This window comes from Dama dama, chromosome 28 (genome assembly GCF_033118175.1).
Source record: "Dama dama isolate Ldn47 chromosome 28, ASM3311817v1, whole genome shotgun sequence".
NCBI classification, from domain to species: Eukaryota; Metazoa; Chordata; class Mammalia; order Artiodactyla; family Cervidae; genus Dama; species Dama dama.
This window is the reverse complement of record NC_083708.1, coordinates 38637982-38664525: the sequence shown is the minus strand read 5'-3', so window position 1 is coordinate 38664525 and position 26544 is coordinate 38637982. Positions and strand designations below refer to the sequence as shown.

Genomic DNA, 26544 nt, shown 5'->3' with positions numbered 1-26544 from the left:
GAATGGTACAAGAGTATTGATAGCTGAGGAGTTTAACATATCTCTGGACCATGTCTTTTTGAGATTTGATCACTCAGGAGCTAGAAGTACACAGGAACTGGATCACTCAGGAGCTGGAAGTAATTCATGAGAACTGCATTGGAGAAATGGAGGAATGATGTACTCTTTGGATCCAGACTGGGTGGGTGGCTTCTACTTCATATTGCAATTGCTTGTCCAGAAATGACTGTTGCTCTCATTGGTATAGCTTTAGGTATAAGTGGTATGGAAACACAGTTTATTGAACTTCTTGTTGAGGTAGATAAAAAGAGATGATGGGTGAAGCTACCAAAACATAGTGAAGTAGTGCCTCATTTTTTAGTAGAATTTCATTAAAGAAGCTGAACCCTGATGCCTGTTACATAACCCTCTGCTTGTAAGAGTGCTCCCTGGCATGAAGGGTGGTGTCCTTCTTGACCTGCAAGTGACTAACCTAGCAGTCTATATAGATGAAGACATCATCATTATTGTGGTTGTTGTTCAGTTGCTCAGTCATGTCCAACTCTTTGTGACCCCCTGGACTGCAGCCTGCCAGGCTTCCTGTCCCTCACTGTCTCCTGGAGTTTGCCCAAGTTCATGTCCATTTAATCGGTGATGCCATCCAACCATCTCATCCTCTGTCGCCCTCTTCTCCTCCTACTTTCAGTCTTTCCCAGCATCAGGGTCTTTTCCAATGAGTCAGCTCTTCCCATCAGGTGGCCAAAGTATTGGAGCTTCAGCTTCAGCATCAGTCCTTCTAATGAATATTCAGGATTGATTTCCTTTAGGATGAACCAGTTTGACCTTCTTGATTTCCAAAGGGCTCTCAAGAGTCTTCTCCAACACCACAATTCAAAAGCATCCATTCTTCATCATTCAGCCTTCTTTATGGTCCAACTCTCACATCCGTACATGACTACTGGAAAAACCATAGCTTGGCCTAGACAGACCTTTGTTGACAAAGTAATGCCTCTGCTTTTTAATACGCTATCTAGGTTTGTCATAGCTATTCTTCCAAGGAGCAAGCATCCTTTAATTTTGTGGCTGTAGTCACCATCTGCTGTGATTTTGGAGCCCCCCAAAATAAAGTCCATCACTGTTTTCCATTGTTTCTCCATCTATTTGCCATGAAGTGCTGGAACCAGATGTCATGATCTTAATTTTCTTAATGTTGAGTTTTAAGCCAGCTTTTTCATTCTCTTCTTTCACTTTCATCAAGAGGCTCTTTAGTTCCCCTTCACTTTCTGCCATAAAAGTGGTGTCATCTGCATATCTGACATTGATATTTCTCCCAGAAATCTTGATTTAGCTTGTGCTTCCTCCAGCCCAGCATTTCATATGAAGTATTCTGAATATAAGTTAAATAAACAGGGTTACAGTGTACAGCCTTGATGTACTCCTTTCCCAATTTGGAACCAGTGTGTTCAACGTCCGGTTCTAACTGTTGCTTCTTGACCTGCATACAGGTTTTGCAGGAGGCAGGTAAGGTGGTCTGGTATTCCCATCTCTCTAAGAATTTTCCACAATTTGTTATGATCCATACAATCAAAGGCTTTAGCATAGTCACTGAAGCATAAGTAGATGTTTTTCTGGAATTCTCTTGCTTTTTCTTTGATCCAATGGATGTTGGCAATTTATTCTCTGGATGTTCTGCCTTTTCTAAATCCAACGTGAACATCTGGAAATTCTCAGTTCACGTACTGTTCAAGCCTGACTTGGAGAATTTTGAGCATTACTTTGCTAACACGTGAAATGAGTGCAATTGTGCAGTAGCTTGAACATTCTTTGGCATTGCCTTTCTTTGGGATTGGAATGAAAACTGACCTTTTCCAGTCCTGTGGCCACTGCTGAGTTTTCCAAATTTTCTGGCATATTGAGTGCAGCACTTTCACAGCATCACCTTTTATGATTTGAAATAGCTCAGCTGAAATTCCATCACCTCCACTAGCTTTGTTTGTAGCGATGCTTCTTAAGGCCTACTTGACTTCGCACTCCAAGATGTCTGGCTCTAGGTGAGTGATCACACCATCATGGCTATCTGGGTCAGTAAGATCTATTTCTTCTGTGTATTCTTGCCACTTCTTCTTAATATCTTGTTTCTGTTAGGTCCATACCATTTCTGTCCTTTATTGTGCGCACACCATCTTTGCATGAAATGTTCCCTTGGAATCCTTAATTTTCTTGAAGAGATCTCTAGTTTTTCCCATTCTTTGTTTTCCTCTATTTCTTTGCATTTTTCACTTAGGAAGACTTTCTACTCTCTCTTTGATATTCTTCGAAACTCTGCATTTAGATGGGTATATCTTTCCTTTTCTCCTTTGCGTTTTGCTTCTCTTCTTTTCTCAGCAGCTTGTAAAGCCTCTTCAGACAGCCATTTTTCCTTTTTGAATTCCTTTTTCTTGGGGATGCTTTTGATCACCGCCTCCCATACAGTGTCACAAACTTCCATCCGTAGTTCTTCAGGCACTCTATCGGGTTTAATCCCTTGAATCTATTTGTCAGTCCCACTGTATAATCATAAGGGATTTGATTTAGGTCATAGCTTAATGGCCTAGTGGTTTTCCCTACTTTCTTCAATTAAATCTGAATTTTGAAAGACCATAGCCTTGACTATACAGACCTTTGTCAGCAAAGTGATGCCTTTGCTTTTTAACACAGTCTAAGTTTGTCATAGCTTTCCTGCAAAGAGGCAATCATCTTCTAATTTCATGGCTGCAGTCACCATCCGCAGTGATTTTAGAGCCCAAGAAAAGGAAATCTGTAGATGTCATCTTCTGTCTTAAGAGAGACCATCAAATGAATGAAATAAAGGTTATTAAACATATTATTTACACTAGAAACACACATTCAAGCACATAGAAATTGCAGAGGAAAGAGAAAAACAATAGAATGCACATTTATTGAGAGTCTACTATGGGCCAGCCACTCTGCTGGGCACAACACGTATTTCTTATTTAATCCTTAAGCTCTGAGATAGATGCTATTTTTGGCATTTTATAGATAATAAAACAAAATAAGTTTCAGTAACTTATCCAAGGCAGCACAGTTCAAAGGCAGTTGCTGTTGTTGTTCAGTCACTAAGTCATGTCCAACTCTTTGTGACCCCATGAACTGCAGCAAAGGCAGAAGGGCTGGATTTCAAGCCTAAGTCTGTCTCCAAAATTCGTGTTCCTTCTGTTGCACCTTGTTGATATGGCTGATGTGGAGGTGAATGTTAGAACTCAATTATTAGGGATCAAAGTGGCATTAGTCTTGTGAAATTTAACCAGCTCAATGTCTATGTTCTTTTCTGCAATGTGATGAGAATATAATGAGAAACATCATGGAATCAACTCATGGGGACCCTTATTTTTTGTTTTTAGAATATCAGTTGTCTTTTTACTTATTTGGCTGCACTGGGACTTAGTTGCAGCACGCATGATCTTCGATCTTTAGTTGCAACATGTAAGGTCTTCAGTTGCAACATGTAGGATCTGGTTCCCTGACTTGGGATCAAACCTGAGCCCTCTGCATTGGGAGCATGGAGTCTTAGCCACTGGACCACCAAAGAAGTGCCAGGGGGACCCTTGTTAATCAAGCTTTTTCTGTTCTTGGACGTTAGGAAGGTTTTTTGTGCTGTCATGTCTATCTCTTTGTGACCCCGTGGACTGTAGCCCAACAGACTCCCCGTCCATGGGATTTCCCAGGCAAGAATACAGGAGTGGGTTGCCATTTCCTCTTCCAGAAGGTCTTCCTGACCTAGAGATGGGACCTGCCTCTCCTGAGTTTCCTGCATTGGCAGGTGGATTCTTTGCCGCTGGGCTACTTGGGAAGCCCTTTTCTTCTCTTGGACATTAGAAAGGTATCCTCTCTTAAACAATGTTGAGGTTGGGGATTAGGTTCCCCCACACACTTTTTCTTTTAAGATTGATTTATTTGTGGCTGTGTTGAGTCTGTTGTTGCACACGGGCTTTTCTCTAGTTACGGCAAGCGGGGGCTACTCCCTAGTGCAGTGTGTGGGCTTCTCACTGCAGTGGTGTCTTTTGTTGGGGAGCACGGACTCCAGGCACACAGGCTTTAGTAGTTGCAGCACATGGGCTCAGTAGTTGCTCTTCAAGGGCTCTAGAGCGCTGGCTCTGTAGTTGTGGTCCACGAGCTTAGTTGCCCTGAGGCATGTGGGATCTTCCTGGACCAGGGATCAAACCAGGATCCCCTGCCTTGCAAGGTGGATTCTTAAACACTAGGCCCCCAGGGGAGCCCCCTTCAAACACTTTTGAAGCTACCCCTTGGGGTGACTACAAATCTCCACTGCTCCTGTATCCATCATCCTCACTGATGGTCAGCACACTGGTACCATGATGAACTGGATTAATTTACTTCCTATTGCTTCTCCCTACTCCTAGATATTTGTATAAGAAAAAAAAGATCCTTGACCTCTACCTCACATCTTATGGAAAAATTATTTCGAGGTGGATCATAGAAAAAAGCTAAAACTAAAATCTATTAGAAGAAAATAAAGGTGACTATCTTCACACCTTGGGGTAGTCAAGGGTTTTTTAGGATATATATATCCTAGTATATATTTAGTATATATACACATACTAAAAATGGAAAAATTGGACCTCATCAAAATTAAAAAATAATGTGTGATGCATATATATGACAAAGGACTTATATTGAGAATATGTAAAGAATTCATAAAACACCCTAAAAGTAGAAAGAAGTCTTAGGTACTACACAGAAAGAAGATGATACTAATGATCTTTCATGTACTAATAAGCACCTGAAAAAATGTTCAACATTGTTGGTCAGCTTGGAAATGCAAATTAGAGCCATATTGAGATACCAGTACACTTGTATTAGAATTGCTAGAATTTTTAAAAAGATTGATGATATTTTTAATATATTTTTATTGAAGTATAGTTTACTTACAATGTTGTTAATTACTGCTGTACAACAAAGTGATACAGATATATTGATACATTCATTTTTATATATCTTCCATTATGGTTTCTGTCATATTTTAGATTCCAAATATAAGCGATATCATATGGTATTTATCCTTCTCTGACTTAACTTCATTTGGTATGAATCTCTAGTTGCATATAATCTCTAGTTGTATCCATGTTGCTGCAAATGGCATTTCTTTTTTACGGTTGAGTAGTATTCCTTTGTATATTTGTACCACATCTTCTTTATCCATTCATCTGTCGATTGACATTTAGATTGTTTCCATATCTTGGCTATTGTGAATAGTGCTGTTATGAACATAGCAGGTGGGGGGTGCATATATCTTTTTGAATTATGGTTTTGTCTGTATATATTCCCAGGAATGGGACTGCTGGATCATGTGGTAATTCTATTTTTAGTTTTCTGAGGAACTGCCATACTGTTAGTAGCTACACCAACTAACATTCCTGCCAACAGTGTAAGAGAGTTTCCTTTTTTCCACATCCTCTCCAGCTTGTTATTTGTCAACTTTTTAGTGATGGCCATTCTGACTGGTGTGAGGTGGTACCTCATTGTAGCTCTTATTTGCATTTCTCTAATAATTAGTGATGTTGAGCATCTTTTCATATGCGTGTTGGCCATCTGTATGTCTTCTTTGGAGAAATGTCTATTTAGATCTTCAGCCCAGTTTTTTTAACTAGTTAAGATTCATGTAAGCATATCATGAGTAAAACAAATCATATTAATCATACCTTGAGAAGAGAGCATGGTTTTTGTTTTTTGAATTTTTATTAGAATATAGTTGATTTACAGTGTTGTATTAGTTCCAGGTGACAACAAAGTGAATCAGTTATACACATACATCCACTCTTTTTAGATTCTTTTCCCGTAAGTCATTGCAGAGTAGAGTTCCCAGTGCTATATACTCTGTCCTTATTAGTTATCTATTTTATATATGTATATAGTACTGTGTATATGTCAATCCCAACCTCCCAATTTATTCCTCCCCTCCTTATCCCTTAGAAACTTAAGGTTGCTTTTGTTTTCTGAAACTCTATTTCTGTTTTGTAGATAAGTTCATTTGTACCCTTTTTTTAAGACTTCAATGTATAAGCAATATCATATGATATCTGTCTTTCTCTGACTTCATTCATTATGACAATCTCTAGGTCTATCTGTGTTGCTGAAAATGGCACTATTTTGTTATTTTTTATGGCTTAATAATATTCATACACACACACACACACACACACCCACACATACCCCATCTTCTTTATCCATTTCTCTGTTGATGGACATTTAAGTTGCCTTCATGTCTTGGCTATTGTAAATAGTACCAAAGTGAACATTGGGGTGCATGTATCTTTCTGAGGTATGGTTTTCTCCAGATACATTCCCAGGAGTGGGACTGCTAGGTCATATGGTAGCTCTATTTTTAGTTTTTTAAGGAACCTCCATACTTCTGTCTGTAGTGGCTATACCAATTTACGTTCCTCGCAGTAGGGTCAGAGGGCTTTCTTTCCTCCACGTCCACTCGAACATTCATTCTTTGCAAACTTTTTGATGATGGCCATTCTGACTTGTGTGAAGTGACACCTTGCTGTAGTTTTGCTTTGCATTTCTCTAATAATTAGTGATGTTGAGCATCTTTTCATGCACCTATTGACCATCTGTATGCCTTCTTTGGAGAAATGTCTATTTAGGTCTCCTACCCATTTTTTAATAGAGTTGTTTGTTTTTTATTGTTGAGTTGTGTGAGCTGTTTGTATATTTTGGAAGTTAATCCCTTGTTGGTCTCATCATTTGCAGATATTTTCTCCATACTGTAGGTTGTCTTTTCATTTTGTTTATGGTTTGCCTTGCTGCGTAAAAGCTTGTAAGTTTGATTAGGTCCCATATGTTAATTTTTGTTCTTATTTCTATTGATTTGGGAGACTGACACAAGAAAGCATTGGTACAACTTACAAGAAGATTGACAATATTAAATGTTACTGAATTTCAAAGCAACTGGACTCTCATGAACTACTCAGAGTAGAAAATGATATGTAATTAGAAAACTCTTAGGCAGTTTCTTTTAAAGAGAAAATATATCTTATGATGTAACAATTCCATTTCTAACTATTCTTTATACAAAAGAAATGAAAATATATGTCCTCAACAAAACTTATACAAAAATGTTTATAGTAGCATGATTCATAGTAGCCCCAAACAGAAAGAACCCCAAATGTCCATCAACAAATGACTAAATAGTGGTATAGTTATACAATGGAATATTATTCAGAAATAAAAAGAAACAAACTGATATATCCAATATGGATGACTCTTAAAACATTATGTTGTGCCAAAGAATCCAGACACAAAAAAGTACAAACTGCATCATTCTATTTAAATGGAATTCTAAAAAGACAAAACTAATATTTGGTGATAGAAAACAGAACAATGGTTGCCTTTGTGAGTGTGGGGGTATTAACTAGAAAGGAGAATGAGGGAATTTTCTGGAGTGATGAATTTGTCCTGTTTCTTGATTTGGGCTTTGTTAATAAGGATATATAGGCTTGCCAGGTGGCTCAGTGCTAAGAATCTGCCTGCCAATGCCAGAGACACAGGTTTGATCCCTGGGTTGGGAAGATCCCCTGGAGTAGGAAATGGCAACCCACCCTATATTCTTACTGGGAAAATTCCATGGACAGAGGAGCCTGGCAGGCTACAGTTCATGGGGTTGCAAAGAGTTGGACACAACTGCGCATACACACACGCACCTGGCAAGTTTTCAAAGTCCTTTGAACTGTATAGTTAAGATGTCTTCATACTGCTGCTTATGAGTTATGCCAACAGATATTTAATCATACATTTACAACTAAAATATGGCACTTGCAGCTGAATTCAGTCAAATCTTGAACATCTTGTTTATAATTTAAGGTCTGTAGGTTTCAATTAATTTAGGTTAATCTTACAACCAAAAGAAAAGCTTGTTACATGTGTGCATTTTCTTGAAGGACCAGATCTTTCAAAGAGGGACTCCCAGGACCAACCAATGCATAGAAGAGAATGAATGCAGAGGACAAGACCTGAGGAAGGCAAAAGTCTAAAATGCTTAAAGTGTGTCTTCTTCCTCCTCAGTATTCCTTCTACCATACTCTCTGTGTGTTGGACCTACCCAGTCCATCTTCCCCACCACCACAAGAGAGATCCTTTAAGAGCAATTGCGTAGCTCAAAAATTCTACTTTTCATAAAACACTGGGGCACAGTTTAGCCAAGTTCTTTACCACTCTGTAACAAGGATTGCTGCTGCTTCAGTTTCCAATTTCCGTTCTCCTGTTTCTCATTTCCGTCTGAGAACTCACCAGAATGGTCTTTAATGTTCATATTCCTACCAGAATTCTGTTCATGATTACTTACACTCTTTATTCTAAGAAGATGGAAGCTTTCCCTCAGTTCTCTTTTCCTTCTGAGCCCTCACTAGAATTGCCCTTAACCTTTTATGTTTCTAGCACACACATCTTCCAGCTCTACCCATTACCCAGTTCCGAAGCCCCTTCTATATTTTTAGGTGTTTGTTACTGCCACAGCCCACTTCTTGGTCCAAAGTATGTATTAGTTTGCTCAGGTTTCTGTAACAAAATACCATAGACTGGGTGGCTTAAATCACAGAAATTTATTTTCTCAGAGTTCTGGAGGCTGTGAAGTCCAAGATCAGTCTGGCAGAGTCAAGTTTTCTGTAAACACTGCCTTCCTGGCTTGCAGATGATTGCCTTCTTGCTGTGTCCTCACATGGTGGGAAGAGGGGTTGTGGGGGAGAGAGAGAAAGGAGGGAAGAAAAAGAGGGAGGATAAAGAGGAGGGAGTAGGGAGCAGGGAGACAGAAGGGAGAGCCTGCGCGTGCGCTCTAGCGCCTCTTCTTACTGGGATACGGATGTTACTGGATCAGGGCCCACCCGTGTGACCTCATTTAACCTTGGTTACATCCACAAACACACCATCTCCAATACTGCCACACTGGGGATAAGGTCTTCAACATAAGAATCTGGGGAGGACACAAACATCCAGTCCTTAATAGCTTCTTTGTGTGAAAAAAATTCTCTTAAGTCTGAAGAGCAGAAAGTGTGAAAAGTCAGAAGGAATGTGCTAAATACATATTAATGTTTTAGGCCAGTATTTTCATTTCTTTCCCCTATGTTCTATTCTCCCATTTAGATCAAATGAACAAATGTTCCTATTTTGTTTGTGTGTTGCTAGTCCAAGCTGGCTTTCTACTCCCTGCTAGGTAAATGCTATGTGAGGTTTTAAGATAGATGCCCTCCTCTTGAAGAACCAAAGGAAGAAAGATGGCTTCTAAAGAAGACGGCTAACTTGGCTTAATCTTTTACTCAAATGCTGTTTGAACTATTTGTTCCTCTAGAGTGAGATTATGACTTTGGAGCCAAAAATATAAGATATGAACCTATTTTAAGAAAATAATGCCCCAAGGGAACCCTGTACACTGTAGGTGGGAATGGAAATTGGTGCAGCCACTGTGAAAAAAGTATGGCGTTTCCTTAAAAAACTAACAAATAGAACTACTATGTGATCCAGCAGTTCCACTCCTGGGTATCTATCCAGATAAAATGAAAATGCTAATTCAAAAAGATACATGCACCCCAATGTTCAGAGCAGCATTACTTAAAATTGCTGAGATATGGAAGCAACGTAAGTGTCCATCAACAGAGGAATAAAAATGGTATGATATATATATATATAAAATATATATATCCCATTATGTATTATATATATAATGAGTTAGTACTCAACCATAAAAAAGAATGAAATTATGCCATCTGCAACATGGATAGACTTGGAGGACATTATGCTTAATGACTGAAGGCAAAAGGAGAAGGGGACAACAGAGGATGAGACGGTTGGATGGCATCACCAATTCAATGGACATAATTTTGAGCAAACTCTGGGAGATAGTGAAGGGAAGTTTGTCATGCTGCAGTTCATGGGGTGGCAAACAGGACATGATTTAGCAACTGAACAACAATGCTTAATGAGATAGACAGAGAAACTGTATGATATCACTTATATGTGGACTCTAAAAAATACAACACACTAGTGAATATTAAAAAAAAAAGAAACTGACTCACAGATACAGAGAACTAGTGGTTAACAGTGGGGAAAGGAGAGGGACGGGGAGAAGGGCATGATAGGAGTAGGGGATTAAGAGGTACAACCTGCTCTGTATAAAATAAACAAGCTACAAGGATATACTGTATAACACAGGAAATAATAGTCACTATAATAACTATAAATGGAGTATAACCTTTAAAAATTATGATTCGCTGTGTGTGGTACACCTGAAACTTATATAATATTGTATTTCAACTATACCTCAACAACAAATAAATAAAAAAGAAATGCCTTTTCTTTATTCACAGAACAAAAATATATAGGTTCATCTCCCTGTCCATACACAAATATGGCATATCAAGGAATCGTATGTCAACGTACAAAACGGATGCTAACAACTCACCGTGTTATCTGCCGTGTTGGGTATCATGCCAGGTGCTGGGAGTGAAAGAATAAAACCCAGACCTTGTCCACAAAGAACTTACAGTTGGCTAGGGAGACAGCCCGATAGTGTCGAGCTGTTTTCCCAGGAGTGATAAGGGGTTTGTGCAGTCGTCCACTCTCTCTTACCCAGGTGGCTGGCTAGAAAGGCAGCTGTGGTCAGAGAACAGTGCCCCAAGAGAAGCTCTACCCTGTGAGTGCCACAGTGTTAAATATAGAGGCTGTGTCAAATGGTGAAGCAATATCTATTTTAAATAGAGTTGAAGTTTTTTAAAAAATTTATTATTTCGACTGCAGTGGATCTTTGTTGTGGTTCACAGGCTTAGTTGTGACGTGTGGGATCTATCCATTGGACCACCAGGGAAGTCCCAGAGTTCAAGTTTTATGTTGAATGCTTATGTCACTTAAACATTCTTCAGTTCATTCCACGATGCCTTTAACCATTGGAATAACCATAGACAATTCATCAAGTAAATTGTAGGAGGGCGCAGCCAGGCACAAGTTAATGTTCTCATAAAAGAAACTCCCAGGGTCACTCTTCCCACAAAATGCTGCCTATTTGCTTTTTCTAAAACGTCTTTCTAAATTTCATTTTTTTAAAAAAAGATTATCTCCCCTAGAGATGTTTAAAAAACTGTCATTTTGCTTCTGAGGTATTTTTTGCAAGCCTTGCCTCTTTGGTTTTGTGACCTCATAAGCATCCTAAATAAGATAACATGTTGCAGCTCACAGGGAGACTCTGCATCTCTGCAGGACAAGTGTAATCTGAAAAGCTTCAAGGCACACACATCAGATTTTAACGCTAAAACTTGTTGTAACAAGAGTTTTTCCTACACTTAAAAAATCCACATTGACACAAAGTCAATTAAATTTTATTACAACCAAGAATATAAAATAAATGCAATGTAATTCATTTCTAACAGTCATTTCAGGAAGGATGTCAGGAAAACTCAAAAGCGAGAAACACTTGGCTCCAAAGCGGCAAGCTTGTCCTGCACCCCGGGGAGCAGGCCCCTCTGGGGGCAGCGGGCCTCGCTGGGGGGCGGCCGGTTCTTAGCGCACACCTCACAGTGTGTGTGCAAAGCATACACAGTCGTGTCTAAAGTCGTACAAACGGGGATGCGTGCAGAAAAATGGCTGAAAAGAGAGACAAGAACAGGTACACTTCACATAGAGGAATTATGGGAAGTACAAACTAGGCAGTTTAGAAAGGATATACTACATAACATATATAAAAAGTACTTTAAATTGTTGTTAAAAAGGACATCTTCAGTCCAGATTTTGTGTAATACTTTTAGTGTCTACACAGACAAATTTTTTAAAAAAATTAAATAGTATTAATTTACTAAATATTTAGGAGATAACAGTGCATTAAGGATTTTTTTTCATATAATACATACATATCACTCCTTCGCAGTGATAGCATAGAAGAGTAAGTATGGCCTTAGGTACAACACATTTTAAAAAAACCCTAAAACAATGAACTTTGCCTTATGATATTTGTGACTATTCTTGAAGATTAAGGAAACCTAAACAGCTATGTTTTATATAAAATATTATTTATACTTGAATCCTTCAAGCTTCCTTTAGTCTGCCATTTCACTGCCTTTCTCCATTCCCCAGAAAGATACCATTACAGAGGTTAGGATTTGTAATTTTCATAGAATATTCCTTCATTGTACAGTTTGTCACATACAAGTATTCCAAGCAGATTAAGCTGCAAGGCTTATTGTCCAACTATTTTTCTCTTATCTTCAGCAGAGAAAACAGCATCATTATAGAGGCATACAACTAGCAGTTGCTTCACCAGGAATGAGGCAGTGAACACGTAAGTAAATGTCATCCCTTTCCATTCTTAAATGTGAATTGTGTTTACAAGAGCAAAAGAGTAGTGCAGAAGGCCAAAATTCTAAGTACTAAAGTTTTAAAACCACACAGATATAAAAATATACATGTCCTTGGTTTTTGTATGTTCCTGCATGATCTACTTCATCATAAGGATTGTTTCAGCCTCATAGTGTCAGTCCTGCCGCCAGGCTGCCTTACCTGTGAGCTCAGCTGTCCTGAAACTCTAGAATACTTTATCCTAAATACACACCTTACCAAAAGCTAACTCAAAAACTGATTTGTAATATGAAATGCAGAAAGCCTTTGCTTTGATTCCTCCCTTCCTTTCGGTAACTTCCCCTGGTTTGGATGTCCACCCTGCATTCTTAGGGGACACCGACTGTGATAAATTTTTAAAGAGGAATGTGGTTATTTGGGGAACACAAAAGTAAATTTTAACCTCAAAAATCTTCACAGGTTTCCTTCAAGGGCCCACAGTTTTAGGGCCCATGAGTATGTTAAAGGCTTTGTTCTCCTTTACAAGGAAAAGGAAATTGTGAACCAAAATTATTTCAAAGGGTAATGGACACCAGTGGGCATCACCAACTCTGAGGCAAAACCACAGGAGGAAAGGGCCGGTACCAGCGCAGTGACCAGAAACAGTCACGTGTGTAATGGGCATATCCGGCTAGAGCCCGTGTGAAGAACACTGGGAACAACTGTAAAATCCCCACCAGCTTCTGTATTAGTTCTGCCACTGAAATTCACTACATGCAAAGAAAGCAGGGTAGTCCTGTGATCATATAAGCACACATCACAAGAATTTATATCAAAGTGTATTAAAGGGCATGATATATGATTCATGCACTTATTTGGGTTTGTCTTTTACTAAATGTACACATCTCAAGGGCAGGAACAGAGCTTCTCTTTTCACTGTAATTTCCTACAAACTCTTAGTTGAGTATGTTCTGCCTACAAGGGCCACCCAATTGTTGTTGAAAGGCTGCTGTAAACATTTCAAATATATATTAATGCCTGTGGTGATACTTAATTGTTGGCTTTCTTGAAGGTAGATAAACATAGAAACCTCTCCATGATACTTGTTTATTATAGGGCAAAATTTGGGATAATAACTCTCTTCAAGAGGGTTTAGAAGTAGACGAAGAGATCTTCATGTTCTAAGATGGTTTCATTTACAAGCCTGTCATCCCAGGAAAGCTTCCTGTCATGAACTCAATCATGAGCTCTTCAAGGACAGGAAGTATGTCTTGCCCTTCCTATCTCCCCCAGCATGATGCTGGGCACAGGGGGAGGGTACAGTGAGGATCTGATGACACTGAGGCTTCAGGGCCCAGGACGGAACTTCACACAGGTAGCTACATTATGCAGAGGGCTACTAATTTCTCATTTTTAACAATGGAAGCAGTAAATTACCATGGAGACAATCAGAAATTCCTTCCAAGGGAGCATGTCAATTGTTTCATCTTCAGTGTTCATCAGTGTCCCTAGACAGTCTTTGTTACTAATAAGCATTATTATGCTGAGATCAGGAAGGTCCTTGCTGGCTACAGTATCACATCAATAGTGCAAAATGTATACTGGCTTCTGTCTAAAATCTTATTTCACTTGTGTATGGACCCAGAGGAGATAACCAGGTAGATAAGTTCACAAGGAAGAGTGAAAAATGCATATAACTTGCATATAACAACGATCCGCTATTTCTTCTAGCTCAAGAAAACATTAAAACAAGGCTGGTGCTGCTAGTAGCATTTAGAAGAACACAAATTTCTTGCCCCTTACATTACGATGGAAGCTCTTAAGTCTTTACATTTCTGTGGGACTCTGGGGAGCTTCCTTTATGCTGGCTAAGAAAGAACTCACTGGCTAAGGGCAAACTCAGCCTCTCATTCATAGATCAGAGAAATGCAAATATGTACTTAGATAATATAGTTGTACACTATCTGCCCATAGTTTAGGCACAATTATTAAGTTTTCTCCTAGGGGCAAAAGAAAGCATTCAGTGCAATGAAAAGATTCTTGATAGAATTAAGTTTCAGTAATAACAGCAAAATTATGCATACATCATACATACTTGAAACATGAACAAAACCTAAACTTTTAACATGCTTTAAAAATAGTCACTCTATGTCTAACACAAATACGAATGGAGAACACTGCTTTTTGTTTTAAAAGCAGATTAATTTGCAGGCTTCTATTTGAGTACCCTTGATTATGTAAGAAAGTTACTCAAGCTGACCCAGATGTGAAGAAACTAACAGTTCTTTAGAGAAGCCAACTGTATGTACAATACACAAGAAAAGCTTTTCCTTCAAAGGGAAGCAATACATCCTTTGATCAACATTACTCTTAAAGAAATCCTAGTGCAGTTAATACTCTCTTCAGTTTTCTGGTGTGAGTCACCAGAGGACTGTATTTCATCAAAGCTCTTGAAACCCTTTTTAAAGTAGACTTAAGCTACATGAAGTTTAAAATTATCATTCTTAATTACTGAATACTATTCAGAATAAGATGATTCTGGGAACTAAGTTCCATATGAATGATTATATAAAAATTACCACATGTTTTAGTTCTTCATAGCATAAAGCATAGTAACTGCAAAGATCTAGGCTGTTTTTGGTTGCAGGTTCCCACTGTCCCACCACTTGTCTTTTTATTAGACCTTCCCTGAAACCAGATAAATAAAAATGTAATAGTAAGGTACTTTGGGACAGTAACAGTTCCCATTTAAGACTTCCATGAACAAAAGAGTTATATTTTGTGAAAACCACGTAGTGCTTTAAAAGGTGCATATTTACCTGTGTTGCTAGATCAGTTCATGAAGTATAAAACTATACACCACTGGAGTCTTGTTTCTAAAACATTAAAATCCTAATAAAAGAGCTTTGAAAAGATAAATCATAGCGATTGCTACAGCATGAGAAAGGTGCACCAGGAAGTCCTTCCCAAAGATGCTGAAGGTTACAGAAGGTAAGTGCTGGGTTTAGATCAGACGCTTTATCAGAGAAGTCACAATGGAACACATGCAGGGAAAGGCGGTTGGGGAAACTTCACAAAAATCTTCTTTAAGTCACCAAAGAAGAGACATCAGTCAGTCTTGCAAAATGCTCCGTAAATAGTTTTCCTCCTAGGTGGATGGCAGCATCAGAGCTTGCATTTTTGGTTCTCTTCAATGCAGATGTCGTATTGCTGGAGTCTGTGCTCTGGGCTGCGGCCGGTCAGTAGCGGTGGGCCTGGTGAGACGGGTGGTACTGTGCGCTCTGCTGAGAGGAGGAGGCGTAGCCTAGCGTGCTCTGGGACTGAGAGGACCCCTGGACGCTGCTTTGGTAATTCAGGCGCGAGCTGGAGTGCTAGGAGAGGACACAGGAAAAGGGGATGACCTGTGGGGTACGGGAGCAGCTCAAGACGTTCATCGCAACAGGACACAGGAGGCTGTGGGTTCTGACCCATGGGAGCTGACAGCTAATTTCGTGTGTCAGTACGTCTTGCTGATTTCACTTCACGACCTGCTACCACTGTCCTGGCATGCACGAAAGCTGGCTGGATGGCTTTGGAAGATAAGCTACACTGGCAACGAGAGGTAGAGGGGAAACTGATGCTGACTAATTCTGGTTAGTGATTCTTTGCATAGCTGGTATTTGCAAACAGGAAGAATCAATTTGGCATTTTGATCTGGTGGTGTTCATAATGTATACTGATGTGCTGTTAATTTTCTCATTATAAATAACAAAGCTGTGACTAAGAAATCGTTTTTTAGAAAAGAGTTTCCTCGGGTAGAGGCTGGAGTAGCCTCAGCAGCACCACCTACCTGACAAAGCAAGACGAAGTAACAGCAAACAGGTGCCTTTTTTAATCAACTTCAGGTAACATTTAGAATTAAAGAGAAAAGAATTGTATGTGAAAATTCCCTCAAGAAGGCTAAGACAAATGTGTTTCAATTCAGTGTATTTTTATTACCTTAAATGAAACATTCATCTTCATGGTATCAAGGGCAAATATGAAAAAATATGTAAAAGAAAAATGCATCTATAGAAATAGAAAATAGTGCTTGGTTAACTATAAGCGTTAACTGCAGCTGTGTCTTTGGCTCTGCCCAGAAGACTGGTTCTTCCTGTGAGCAAAATATGACAAGATCCTATGTAATAAAGCTACTATGAAAGTGTTAGTCGCTCAGTCGTGTCTGACTCTTTGCAACCCCGTGGACTGTAGCCCACCAGGTTCCTCTGCCCGTGGGATTTCCCAGGCAAGAAGACTGGAGTGGGTTGCCATGCCCTCTTCCAGGAGATTTTCCCAACCAAGGGATCAAACCCAGGTCTCCTGCATTGCAGGCAGATTCTTTACTGTCAGAGCACCAAGAAAGCCCAATAAAGCAATTACTTGGAGTTTAAAATGTAAATGACCTTGAGGTGGCATTGGCCGGTTTAATGAAGGACAAATCAGCAAGGTGGCCCCACTCTGCACGAGAGGCAGCCAAACTGGACTTGCAACCTCTGGTCCAAGAAAACAGGGCAATAAGATAGTCTCGGTTAAAAATAATGCCACTTAATTCCTTCCTTTGTTACACAACTCTTAGTCATATTGTTGCAAGAAGGCTTGACAAATTCTAACAACATTTTATTGTAAGTTTATTATGGAAAAAAAAATGTTCTTTCCATTCACAAGGCCTATAGTTGCTAGGCTGCCTATGACTACTTTTACTTTAGCAGATTAGACTCTGCACGATAGCTTCTCCATACTGGATAGAGAACAAATGTGGGAGAAAGAAATAGCAACCCACTCCAGTATTCTTGCCTAGAGAATCCCATGGACAGAGGAACCTGGTGGGCTGCTGTCCATAGGGTCACAAAGAGTCGGACACAACTGAAATGACTTAGCATGCATGCCTGCACTGGAGAAGGAAATGGCAACCCACTCCAGTATTCTTTCCTGGAGAATCCCAGGGACGGAGGAGCCTGGTGGGCTGCCGTCTATGGGGTCGCATAGAGTCAGACACGACTGATGTGACTTAGCGGCAGTACTGATAATATGAGAGCTGCAAAGAGGTCTCTCACCCTCACCCTTCATGGTAATCTTTCCAACTAATTAGCTGAGAAAGCTATCCATGTCACAGATATCCTGGTTTATTTTTAAATAGACAGCTCAGTATGGACAAAGAAAAACATGTGAAGAACTCATAGATTTGAAAGGAGTAAATACAGTAGTTAAGTCATCTGTCCATGATTGACTATAATCAGTCTAATATAACATAATCAGAGACACCAAGATGAGCTAGTATATGATAAAGGTTTGTTGTTCATATAATACAATAGGAATAAACTAATGTTAGGGGGGAAACTAACTTTATAGTAAAATTCAAATATGTTCGTGACTACTACCCAAATAGCAAGCTGCTTTGCAGACCAAACTGATGCCTTGATTAGTTTAATTAGAACCAGTGGAAGTGCTATTATATACTCTGCTGCTTACAGGGAATCTTCCAAGAGAAGTTTTCAAAGTAGTTGTGTTGAGATATTCAAAATGTAAAGCCAGTTTAAACAGCTGTTTATGTCTTTCTTGTTAACGTTTCTCTGGTTTCCAGTGCCTAATCAGTGAGTTTATGTCTTCGTTGCCTGCGGTTTTGTTTTCTATTATCTCTCTCCTATGTGCTCCTTCTCCACCAGTGCCCTGAGGGACTGTGGTTCCAAACCTTTTTTTAAGTTTTTTGTTTCCCTTCTTAGATCTTAAGTTTGTTACTACCTTGAAAACTTTTTTTTCCCCAAGATTCCCTATGGTTTTCACCCATATTTTTACCTGTCTCTCCAAATACCAATCCTTAGGGTTTTTTCCTTTAATTTCTTGAATTGGTAATACAATTGTAGTTTTTGTTTGAATCTCAACAAATGTATTTTCTTGTCTCAAAATTATTTCTTGTGAGATGTAACAGTTATTCCTGACACGTCTTTGTCCCTTTCTCTTCCGTCATGTGGCTATGTACTGATTATTTCCTCCCAGTGATGGCAGATCCTTCTGAAATATGCTGCTTACTTTGTTCACAGTAAGGCACCATTCCTCTCCCTTTCCACTGCTTATCTAGGGGTCTTTTTCTGACCTAAACCTGACATTGTAAAATGACAAATGTTGAGGAGGAGCTGCCTGCCTCACCTTCCCTCCTCAGGGTTATAAGATAAACAAGAAACAAAATATCTTGCAATTACATGAAATGACAAAAATCTTCAATTTCATGTAATGCCCTAGAAAGACTAGGACTGTAAAATCAAACTTTAGAGTTAAGTACTGCTTATTTCTAAAAGGATTGTTGTTTTCTAGTCACTCAGTCGTGTCTGACTCTTTGTGACCCCCATGGACTGCAGCCCACCAGACTCCTCTGTTCATGGGATTTTCCCAGCAAGAATACTGGAGTGGGTTGTCATTTCCTTCTCCAGGGGAATCTTCACGACCCAGGGATGGAACCTGTGTCTCTTGCTTGGCAAGCAGATTCTTTACCACTGAGCTACGTGGAAAGCCCGTTGTGTATACTTACCATTTCATAAAATGTATTGCTAAAAAAAGAGACAACAGGCTCAAAATGGAGTCATTTGTGCTAAGCCCATGTAACCAAACTGAGACTTAATACCTAACCTAACTGCAGTTTCAGCCCCTCCCAGGAATGTACTCTTCCCCAGTTGGTCTGGAGTCTCCACTTAGCACTAGAGAAGTAATCTAGCTGGTAGACCCCTGCAGTCCCCAGAGGAAGGTGCCCTGGCCTGACATGATCAGTTCTCTGCTAAAGTAACATTCTTTCCTACCTCTTTCTGCCTTTACAAGTCCAGAAGTCTTTCATTTCATACAGCTCTTCAGAGCCTTTTTCTGTATGCTAGGTGAGCTGCTGATACATGAATCACTGAATACAGCCAGTGAGACGTTGAAAATTTGCTCAGTTGAATTTTGTTTTCTAATGGTATGTCAACATGAAAAAGTACAACATTCAGGGGGAGTACCTGATAATCTGAGGGCATGACAGGCCCGCCCGAGTTTGTGCCTGAAGGCCCCAGCCGCGGTTTCTTGTTGGGAGGCACCTGGTTGAGGCCGGAGTCCTGGCTGTGCTGCAGCCCTGCCCCGGCCGGCCCGGCCCCCGCGCCCCCGGCGGTCCCGTTGGTCTGGGTGCTGTTCTGCTGCTGTGGGGGGGCCTGCGGGGGGGCGGCCGCCTGCTGTGGAGGGGCTGTGGGCTGCTGATGTTGGTTCTGCTGCTGTTGCTGGTTCTTATGAGAAGAGGGAAAAAAGGCAAGCTTGGTATGGAACGAAATCATGCCTGTCATTGTAGGATATGCATGTGAGACTGCCGGCCAACCTGGGGAGAGACCTATGTGGGATACCACAGTGACTGGCACGCCTGGAGGAAGGAGCGGCCAGGGAATACAGCACCCCCAAAGGTGAGTACGGAGCCCCAAAGAAGGCGCGTTCTCTGAAGTTCGTTTAGACTGCACAGCAATCCTCCCTGTCAGGGACAGACATCCCGCTGAAGACACAGGCACAGAGGAAAGAGCAACTCCTTAAAACAGCTCCATCAGTCTTTTCAGTCAATTTGAAAAAGAAGGGCTGTGTGGGGAGGAGTCAGTACAATCAAAGCATAGAGTGATGCTTTAAAAGCAGCCTGCATAAAATGATGGCAATGACACTGAACAAACGAAGGAAGAATTAGGAATCGGGGAATAAAATAGACTGTAAAACAAATCAGGAAGTTCATTTATCTGTGAATGTGTATTTCAAATTGCAGAGTACATCTACAATAAAGTAAATACACAATTAAATAAAATGCAGTTAAATATATAGGAATGACTACATTTATCCTTCCCTAAGTGCAATTTATACCTTGTCACCTTTCTCTTCAGGTTCATCTTCATTAAGGAATTCTCGTTTGGGGTATGGAATCTGGCAGCCAGCAAACACACTACAAATCATTGAAGGAAAAAAAAATACATATCATGACCTAAAATCTATAATATGATTGACCTTGTTCATTTAAAATTCCACTTTTTTTCCCCCTTATTTCCTACTCTTGATCTGTGGCTGGTATGCCTCTCAACACTATTTAAGCAATAAGAAAAGAACAATTTGTCATCTAAGTTTTACACTGGTGTAATTGCCACTTCGAATAACAAATCTTAAAACTGCGGTTGGCTAGTTGACATACAAATGTCTCCACACAAACTTCATCAGCACTAAAGAGAGCTGACTGTGTCTTTGCTTCAACAATGAAAGTAATTTCTTTCTCAAGAAAAGCTGTACCTCTAATATCAGTAAATCCAAGCACAATTTATATCTGTGGGTATAATAACGATGGGGAAATGGAGAGGTATAATTATGCAGCAGAGACACGGGATTTTAAAAGCTCAGTTCCCTACTAGTTTGGTGTAAACTGTTCTGGCTGACCGATCTATAATAAAAGTCCCATCTGTTCTCAGCTTTACTTTTTGTCTGTAAAACTGATTAATGATCATTCCATAAACTTGTTTTCATTCACACCTCTTTACAGCTTTGCCTGTTTCAAAATACAGGACGTCTCGAGTAGTTTTTCCCTGAGGTGGTTTTAACCAAGGAAATAAAAGACTCGAGTGACAAGTGCTTCCCTTGCCTTTAGCCACCACTGCACACCCTCAACCTGGAGCAAAGTGCACAGAAAAGGAAGGAAACATACTCTAATGTCGGCAAGGGGTCCTCCTGAAAATAGGGATCCTGCAGAGCTTGCTCAGAGGTAATTCTCTTGGTTGGATCCATCGTAAGGAGTTTCTGAAGCTAGAATAACACATAAGAAATTGACAGCACATGAAAGTTTGCTTCCAGGTGAATGTTTTGACTGTGTTAGTGTCTAACAGAATTAACATCAAATGCCAGTTTATTACTACACTACACACATTTATGTGAAACTGACAGAAATGATTAGCAGTAAAGCCGTTTTAGAATTTTTTTTCCCTACTGGTAAACCACTGGAAACAAGGCTAAAAGTCAAGGATGACATCTCAAAGGAAAAAGATTTAATTTTGCCCCAGCATTCACCAATTTCTTTTTTTCCTGAAGAGGAGGAAGAGCTGGGACAATTCGACAGTAAGTGGGGTCGGGGGAGAGCTGTGCTAAGGATCCCCTTCCCACGCTGGAGAGATGCACCTACCAAAAGGAATACTTTGCTGTCAGGCTTGACCTTGTGCTTCTCCATGTACTTTATGAGGCTGCTGTTGGCGTACCTGCAAAGACATGACATCCACACACTATTGAGGACATTCACACAATTGACATCTTTTAATGGAAAGTTCCAAGGTTGGTTTTCCTATGAGGTATGTATTCATTTTAGCCATTGCTTTTTTTTTCTGATTAAAAAGGAACACAAAACCGAATGTTGGTAAATTGTGTAAAAAAGAAATGAGAATTGTTACACACTGCATGTAAGAGCTTATACTGTTAGAATTACTTTGGAAAATAATGCATTAACCATTAGAGCTGAAAATGTGACTATCCTATGACCCAGCAATTCCTTCCGATGTACATATTCTATATTAGGATATCAACTGCTCAGGCTGAGGGGTGAGTAAATAGATATTTATTTTATTATTCTAAATAGACTACATATTTTCATCATGTATATTCTTTCCTACATATGAAATATTTCAAATTTAAAAGGTCAAGAAACAGGTAATATATGTTTATGGTAGACAATTTAGAGAATATAAAAAAGTATAAAGAAAAAATTGAAAACACTCATAATCAAGCTATGAAGCAATTTAAAAAACTCTGCCATCAAGATTTGATAATTTTTCTTTGGCATTTTTTCTGTGCATACATATATATATATATATACACACACAAAGAGGTATTTCTGTTTTTATAAAATTGGAATCATAGTATATATAAGTTGTCCTTTTCTCACTTAATGTTTTATAAGCGTTTTCTCTTGCCAAACACTCTTTAAGCTTATTATTTGTACTGGTTGAACATTTTCTACTGTTACCAATGATGTTTGTTTCACAACAGTTAGAAAGTGCAGATCCTTGTAGGTAAATCTGGTGCACTTTGAGGGGCACAGGACTGCATGGCAGGTGAGAATCAGAGGCCCCTCCCAGACCCTGACTCAGTCGTTTACCAGTTGTGTGATCTTGGGTAGTTAGTTTAACCTCTATGAAAGCCTTTAGGTGCCTCATCTTAGCTATGTGTGGCTGCTTTTATGCTTTTTCAGGATAAAGCCTTAGAATTATTAGGTCAAAGGGTAAGTACATGCCAAAGCCTTTTTTGTGTGCTCTAGAGCTTGCTACATGAACCTGGCCCTCAAGCAGCATGGGCACCTGAAAGCCTGCACTAGGAATGCGGTACTCAGGCCCTATACAGATTCTGATTCAGAGTCTGCATCTTTAACAAGGTCTCCAGGTGATCTGTAATGTCTTTAGGTGATCTTTAGGTGATCTTTAAGGTGATCTCCTTAATGTCTGAGAGCTTCCATTCTCCCCAGTAGCTATAAGTAAGAATGCCCATTTTATTATACCCTTGCTAACACCAGGTATTTTTAAGAAAATCTTTGCCATGTATATTAACTTAAAAATTAGTTTCCTCCAATACCAGGAATATTTTTATTGGCAAGGTAACCATTAAGTTTAGTGATGGTTAAATGAAACTTTAAGGTTTATGTAGAAAGGGAGTCTGTCAACAGTGCTTTGGTCTTCATGCTCAATCAACTGATTTCTTGAGTTAACTCCAGATTCTAAGGTTGTTTCTATCATAATATAAAAGGTCCTAAAGTTGAAAACTCCTATTGCTCAACTCCCGTTGTGGTTTCTTATTTTTCCTAGTATTATAAATAAGATAAATTGTCATTTTCTGTATTATCCTCTTCTAGATTTACTACAGTTTAGGAGCCAAAAAATTTTCAAACTCTCTATATACATTATAAAGCATTTTATCAGCATGTTTATTCAAACATTCAATTTTTAAAGTCAACTTATTTCCTTTTAATTCTGTTCTCACCTTGCCTTCTAATGAGCTAAGAAGAGCTGACACTTTGGAAAGATTACAGAAAATTCTATTGTTACCCTTCACAATTCACATCAAGAGTAATTTTTTTTGGTTCTTTTTATCTGATATAATGAAAAGAAGTTATTTGTTTACTTTTTAATGTGATTTGAAATAATATCTGGAACTTTTTATTATACTTTAGTTGACTTTTATGCACTGCATTATATTTAGCTAATTTTTAATAAATTCCTTTTTGTGTTATGTATTAGTAGGCGGCCTTTATGTGGATAAACTGTTTGCTTAGAAAGTATGGGCTTTTATCTCTGAACTTTTTCTGTTACTTTTTAAACTAAATTTCATTTATCTTTCTAAATTTCTCTCCTGTTATTTCTGGCTATTATAAATACTATCATTTTATGTAAAACTCTTCCTTTGGCCTTTAAATACTAAGATAAAATGTTGTGTCTTCATTAATTTTCTCTTTTGTATTACCAGCTTATCTTCAATTACTTGAACCACTTTCACTTAATACCCATTTGACAAATAACTAATGAACGTGCACTATGTACTAGGCCCTGGAGATGCCTATAATGGTGTATAAAATAGGCATGATCCATATTCTAGAGGAAAAGGCAGATAAGTATTCAAAAGCCAACTGTCAGGCAGAGTGATGTGTGCTGAGAGAGGCAGCTGAGGATATGCCACAGGAGTGCAGAGGGGGAGCACCTGACTAGAAGGGCAAGGGGAGACCTCATCAGGATAGAAAGGGTAAACAGGAGTTATCCAATGAAATGGGTGGGAGGACGGTAGTAATACGTCCCAGACTGAGGGAGCAGCATGTGTAAAAATCCAGGGGTCCAAGAAAGCTCAGGGGTTTTGAGGATCTTAAAGAAATTTATGATGTCCAGCCTATAGAGTACAAAGTGGACAGAGGTTTAGGAGATAAATTTGGTGATGTAGACGCCAAAGCTTTTTGTAAGCCATATTTAAAAATTGAAAGCAACGTGAAGACTGACATGCTCAGATGTGCTTTTGGCAATGACTGCAGAACAAGCAGTGAGTTAGAATGAAGACTCAAGGTAGAAATACCACTTATGAGGCCAATGCGGGATCTCAGGTGAGAGAGAGGGTGGTCGTCTGGCATATAATAGTGGCAGGGTAGATGGAGAGAAATACAGAGATCTGAAGGATATTGAAACAAAGAATTTACTAGATTTGCTAATTGTTTGGACACTGGGGGATAAAATGGAAGACAGTGAGAGAGGAGAAGGATCAGGGACATCTTTAAGGTCTTTGGCTTGAACAATTAGGTAAATCATGGAGCCATTTCCTAAGATAAGAAATATATATAGTGAGAGGGAAAGTTTAGGAGGACAGATGATGAACTCAATTTGGGACACGTATTTTGAAGTATTTATGGGACACTCAATTTGGGATTCCAAAAAGCAGTCAGATACATGGGTCTGAAACTTGGAAAGGAAACTGGAGTAGAATGTATAAATTGGGAGCCATCAGCATAACTGATGGTGCGCTATAGCCATCAAAATCACAGAGACTGTCTAGGGAAATATCTAGGGTGAGAAGAGAGCCCAATTCAGACACCTGAGCAATGTCAGCACTCTCTTTAGGAGATGCATGGACCCCTACCTAGGACTGTGTGAAAGAGAGGCCCAAAATGATCAGTGCCATTCGCTGCTTCTCTTTATCATGTCTGCTTTCATTCCTACAAGCCATTCCTGTCCTGAAATTACGAGAATCTCTTCCACCTTTTCCTCTAGGTGCACATATTTGTAACAAACTCCTCTCATTTCTACTCAGCATACACATGCCCACTAGTTAGTTTTACTCAGACCCTAGGCCATGTTTTCTTCCTCCTGCCACCCTTGCTGGTTGCCTAGCCCAGCATTTCAGACACAACTCATGATACAGACAAAGACAAAACTACCATCAAGGCCTTGAACTGAGACCCTTTCCAAGCTAAACATAAGAGACTTTTAAACTACTGACCCTTAAATTCTTAAAAGTTTTTAAATAAATATATGCCTAAGCCTGGCATATACATTAACAACATTTGAAATATCTTCTTTAAATCATAAACATAATTAATATACTAACATCTAAGTTTCTGGTTTAAACAATAACCTATCTGGTTTTTAAAAGGATTAATTTAAATATTCCCACTGCACATTACTTGTATGTAATATGGTATTACTTACGTTGTTCTTCTAAAGTCTTTCTGAAGTGTTGGGTATTCTGGCATCTTTCTAATATCTTCCCAGTCTTTATCTTAGGCAAAAAAAAAATATTGAATGTTGTTACAGAAAATAATGTTACTTATCAAAAATCTAGTTATTTTAGCTTAAAAATATACATAGAAATACTAAAATGTCCTTTTCAAAAAGAATGTTTTTGAAATATGACCCAAATATTATTTTGAAAAAAAAAAATTTACCTGCAGGAAATCCCATGACACTAAATATTCGGTCTAATTGATCATGATGAAAAGGATTGCTTGTTTTTATATCTTCCTGACGACAGTGAAAAATAGGTTCTGAAGTCAACAGTTCAGCAAATATGCAACCTATTGCCCATATATCTACGAAGGAAGAAAAACAAGTTTTTGTACATATTTATTATATTTCTTTGGTTATAATTTCTTGGTATAATCACAACCTACATATAAAAATATTTTTCAAGGTAGGCAGATGGATGAAATAGGTAAAAGAGCTTAAGAGGTACAAACTTCCAAGGATGTTACAGGGATGAAATGTACACGAAGAGAATAAAGTCAATGGTATTGTAATAACTTTACAATGGTGATAGATGGTAACTGGACTTACTGTGATGATTATTTTGTAACATATAAAAATTATATATGTCATATATCTTAATATAATACTTCATATTAAGTATAGCTTTTAAAAAGAAAAGAATCCCCCCAAATAAATTTTCTAAAAGTTTTCAGTGAATACAGTAAGTACACTAAGAAAACATATATATGATATGAAATAGCTGTATCATTGGGCTGCCCTGGTGGCTCAGACAGTAAAGAATCCGCCTGCAGTGTGGGAGACCTGGGTTCGATCCCTGGGTTGGGAAGATCCCCTGGAGGAGGGCATGGCAACCCACTCCAGTATTCTTGCCTGCAGAATCCCCATGGACAGAGGAGCCTGGAGGACTATAGTCCATGGGGTCCCAAGGAGTTGGACACGACCGAGCGACTGAACACAG

At 39.1% G+C, this 26544-nt stretch overlaps 1 protein-coding gene across 5 annotated transcripts in view; it reads right to left on the bottom strand.

Annotated features, from left to right (window-relative positions):
- Nucleotides 1-11350: 11350 nt before the first annotated feature.
- The window catches only part of CDK19 (cyclin dependent kinase 19), a 270457-nt gene continuing 255263 nt past the window's right edge, over nt 11351-26544 (bottom strand). For 4 of the 5 annotated variants that reach the window (XM_061131788.1, XM_061131787.1, XM_061131785.1 and 1 more), the window contains 7 exons: nt 25766-25909; nt 25530-25599; nt 21485-21557; nt 21014-21111; nt 20188-20266; nt 19317-19577; nt 11351-15689 (listed from right to left, as the gene is read on the bottom strand). In XM_061131788.1, the coding sequence (XP_060987771.1) occupies nt 15558-15689; nt 19317-19577; nt 20188-20266; nt 21014-21111; nt 21485-21557; nt 25530-25599; nt 25766-25909 (857 nt within the window). In that variant the 3' untranslated portion in view covers nt 11351-15557. The remainder of the gene's footprint in view (nt 15690-19316; nt 19578-20187; nt 20267-21013; nt 21112-21484; nt 21558-25529; nt 25600-25765; nt 25910-26544) is intronic. The other variant, XR_009690968.1, reaches the window with a different exon arrangement.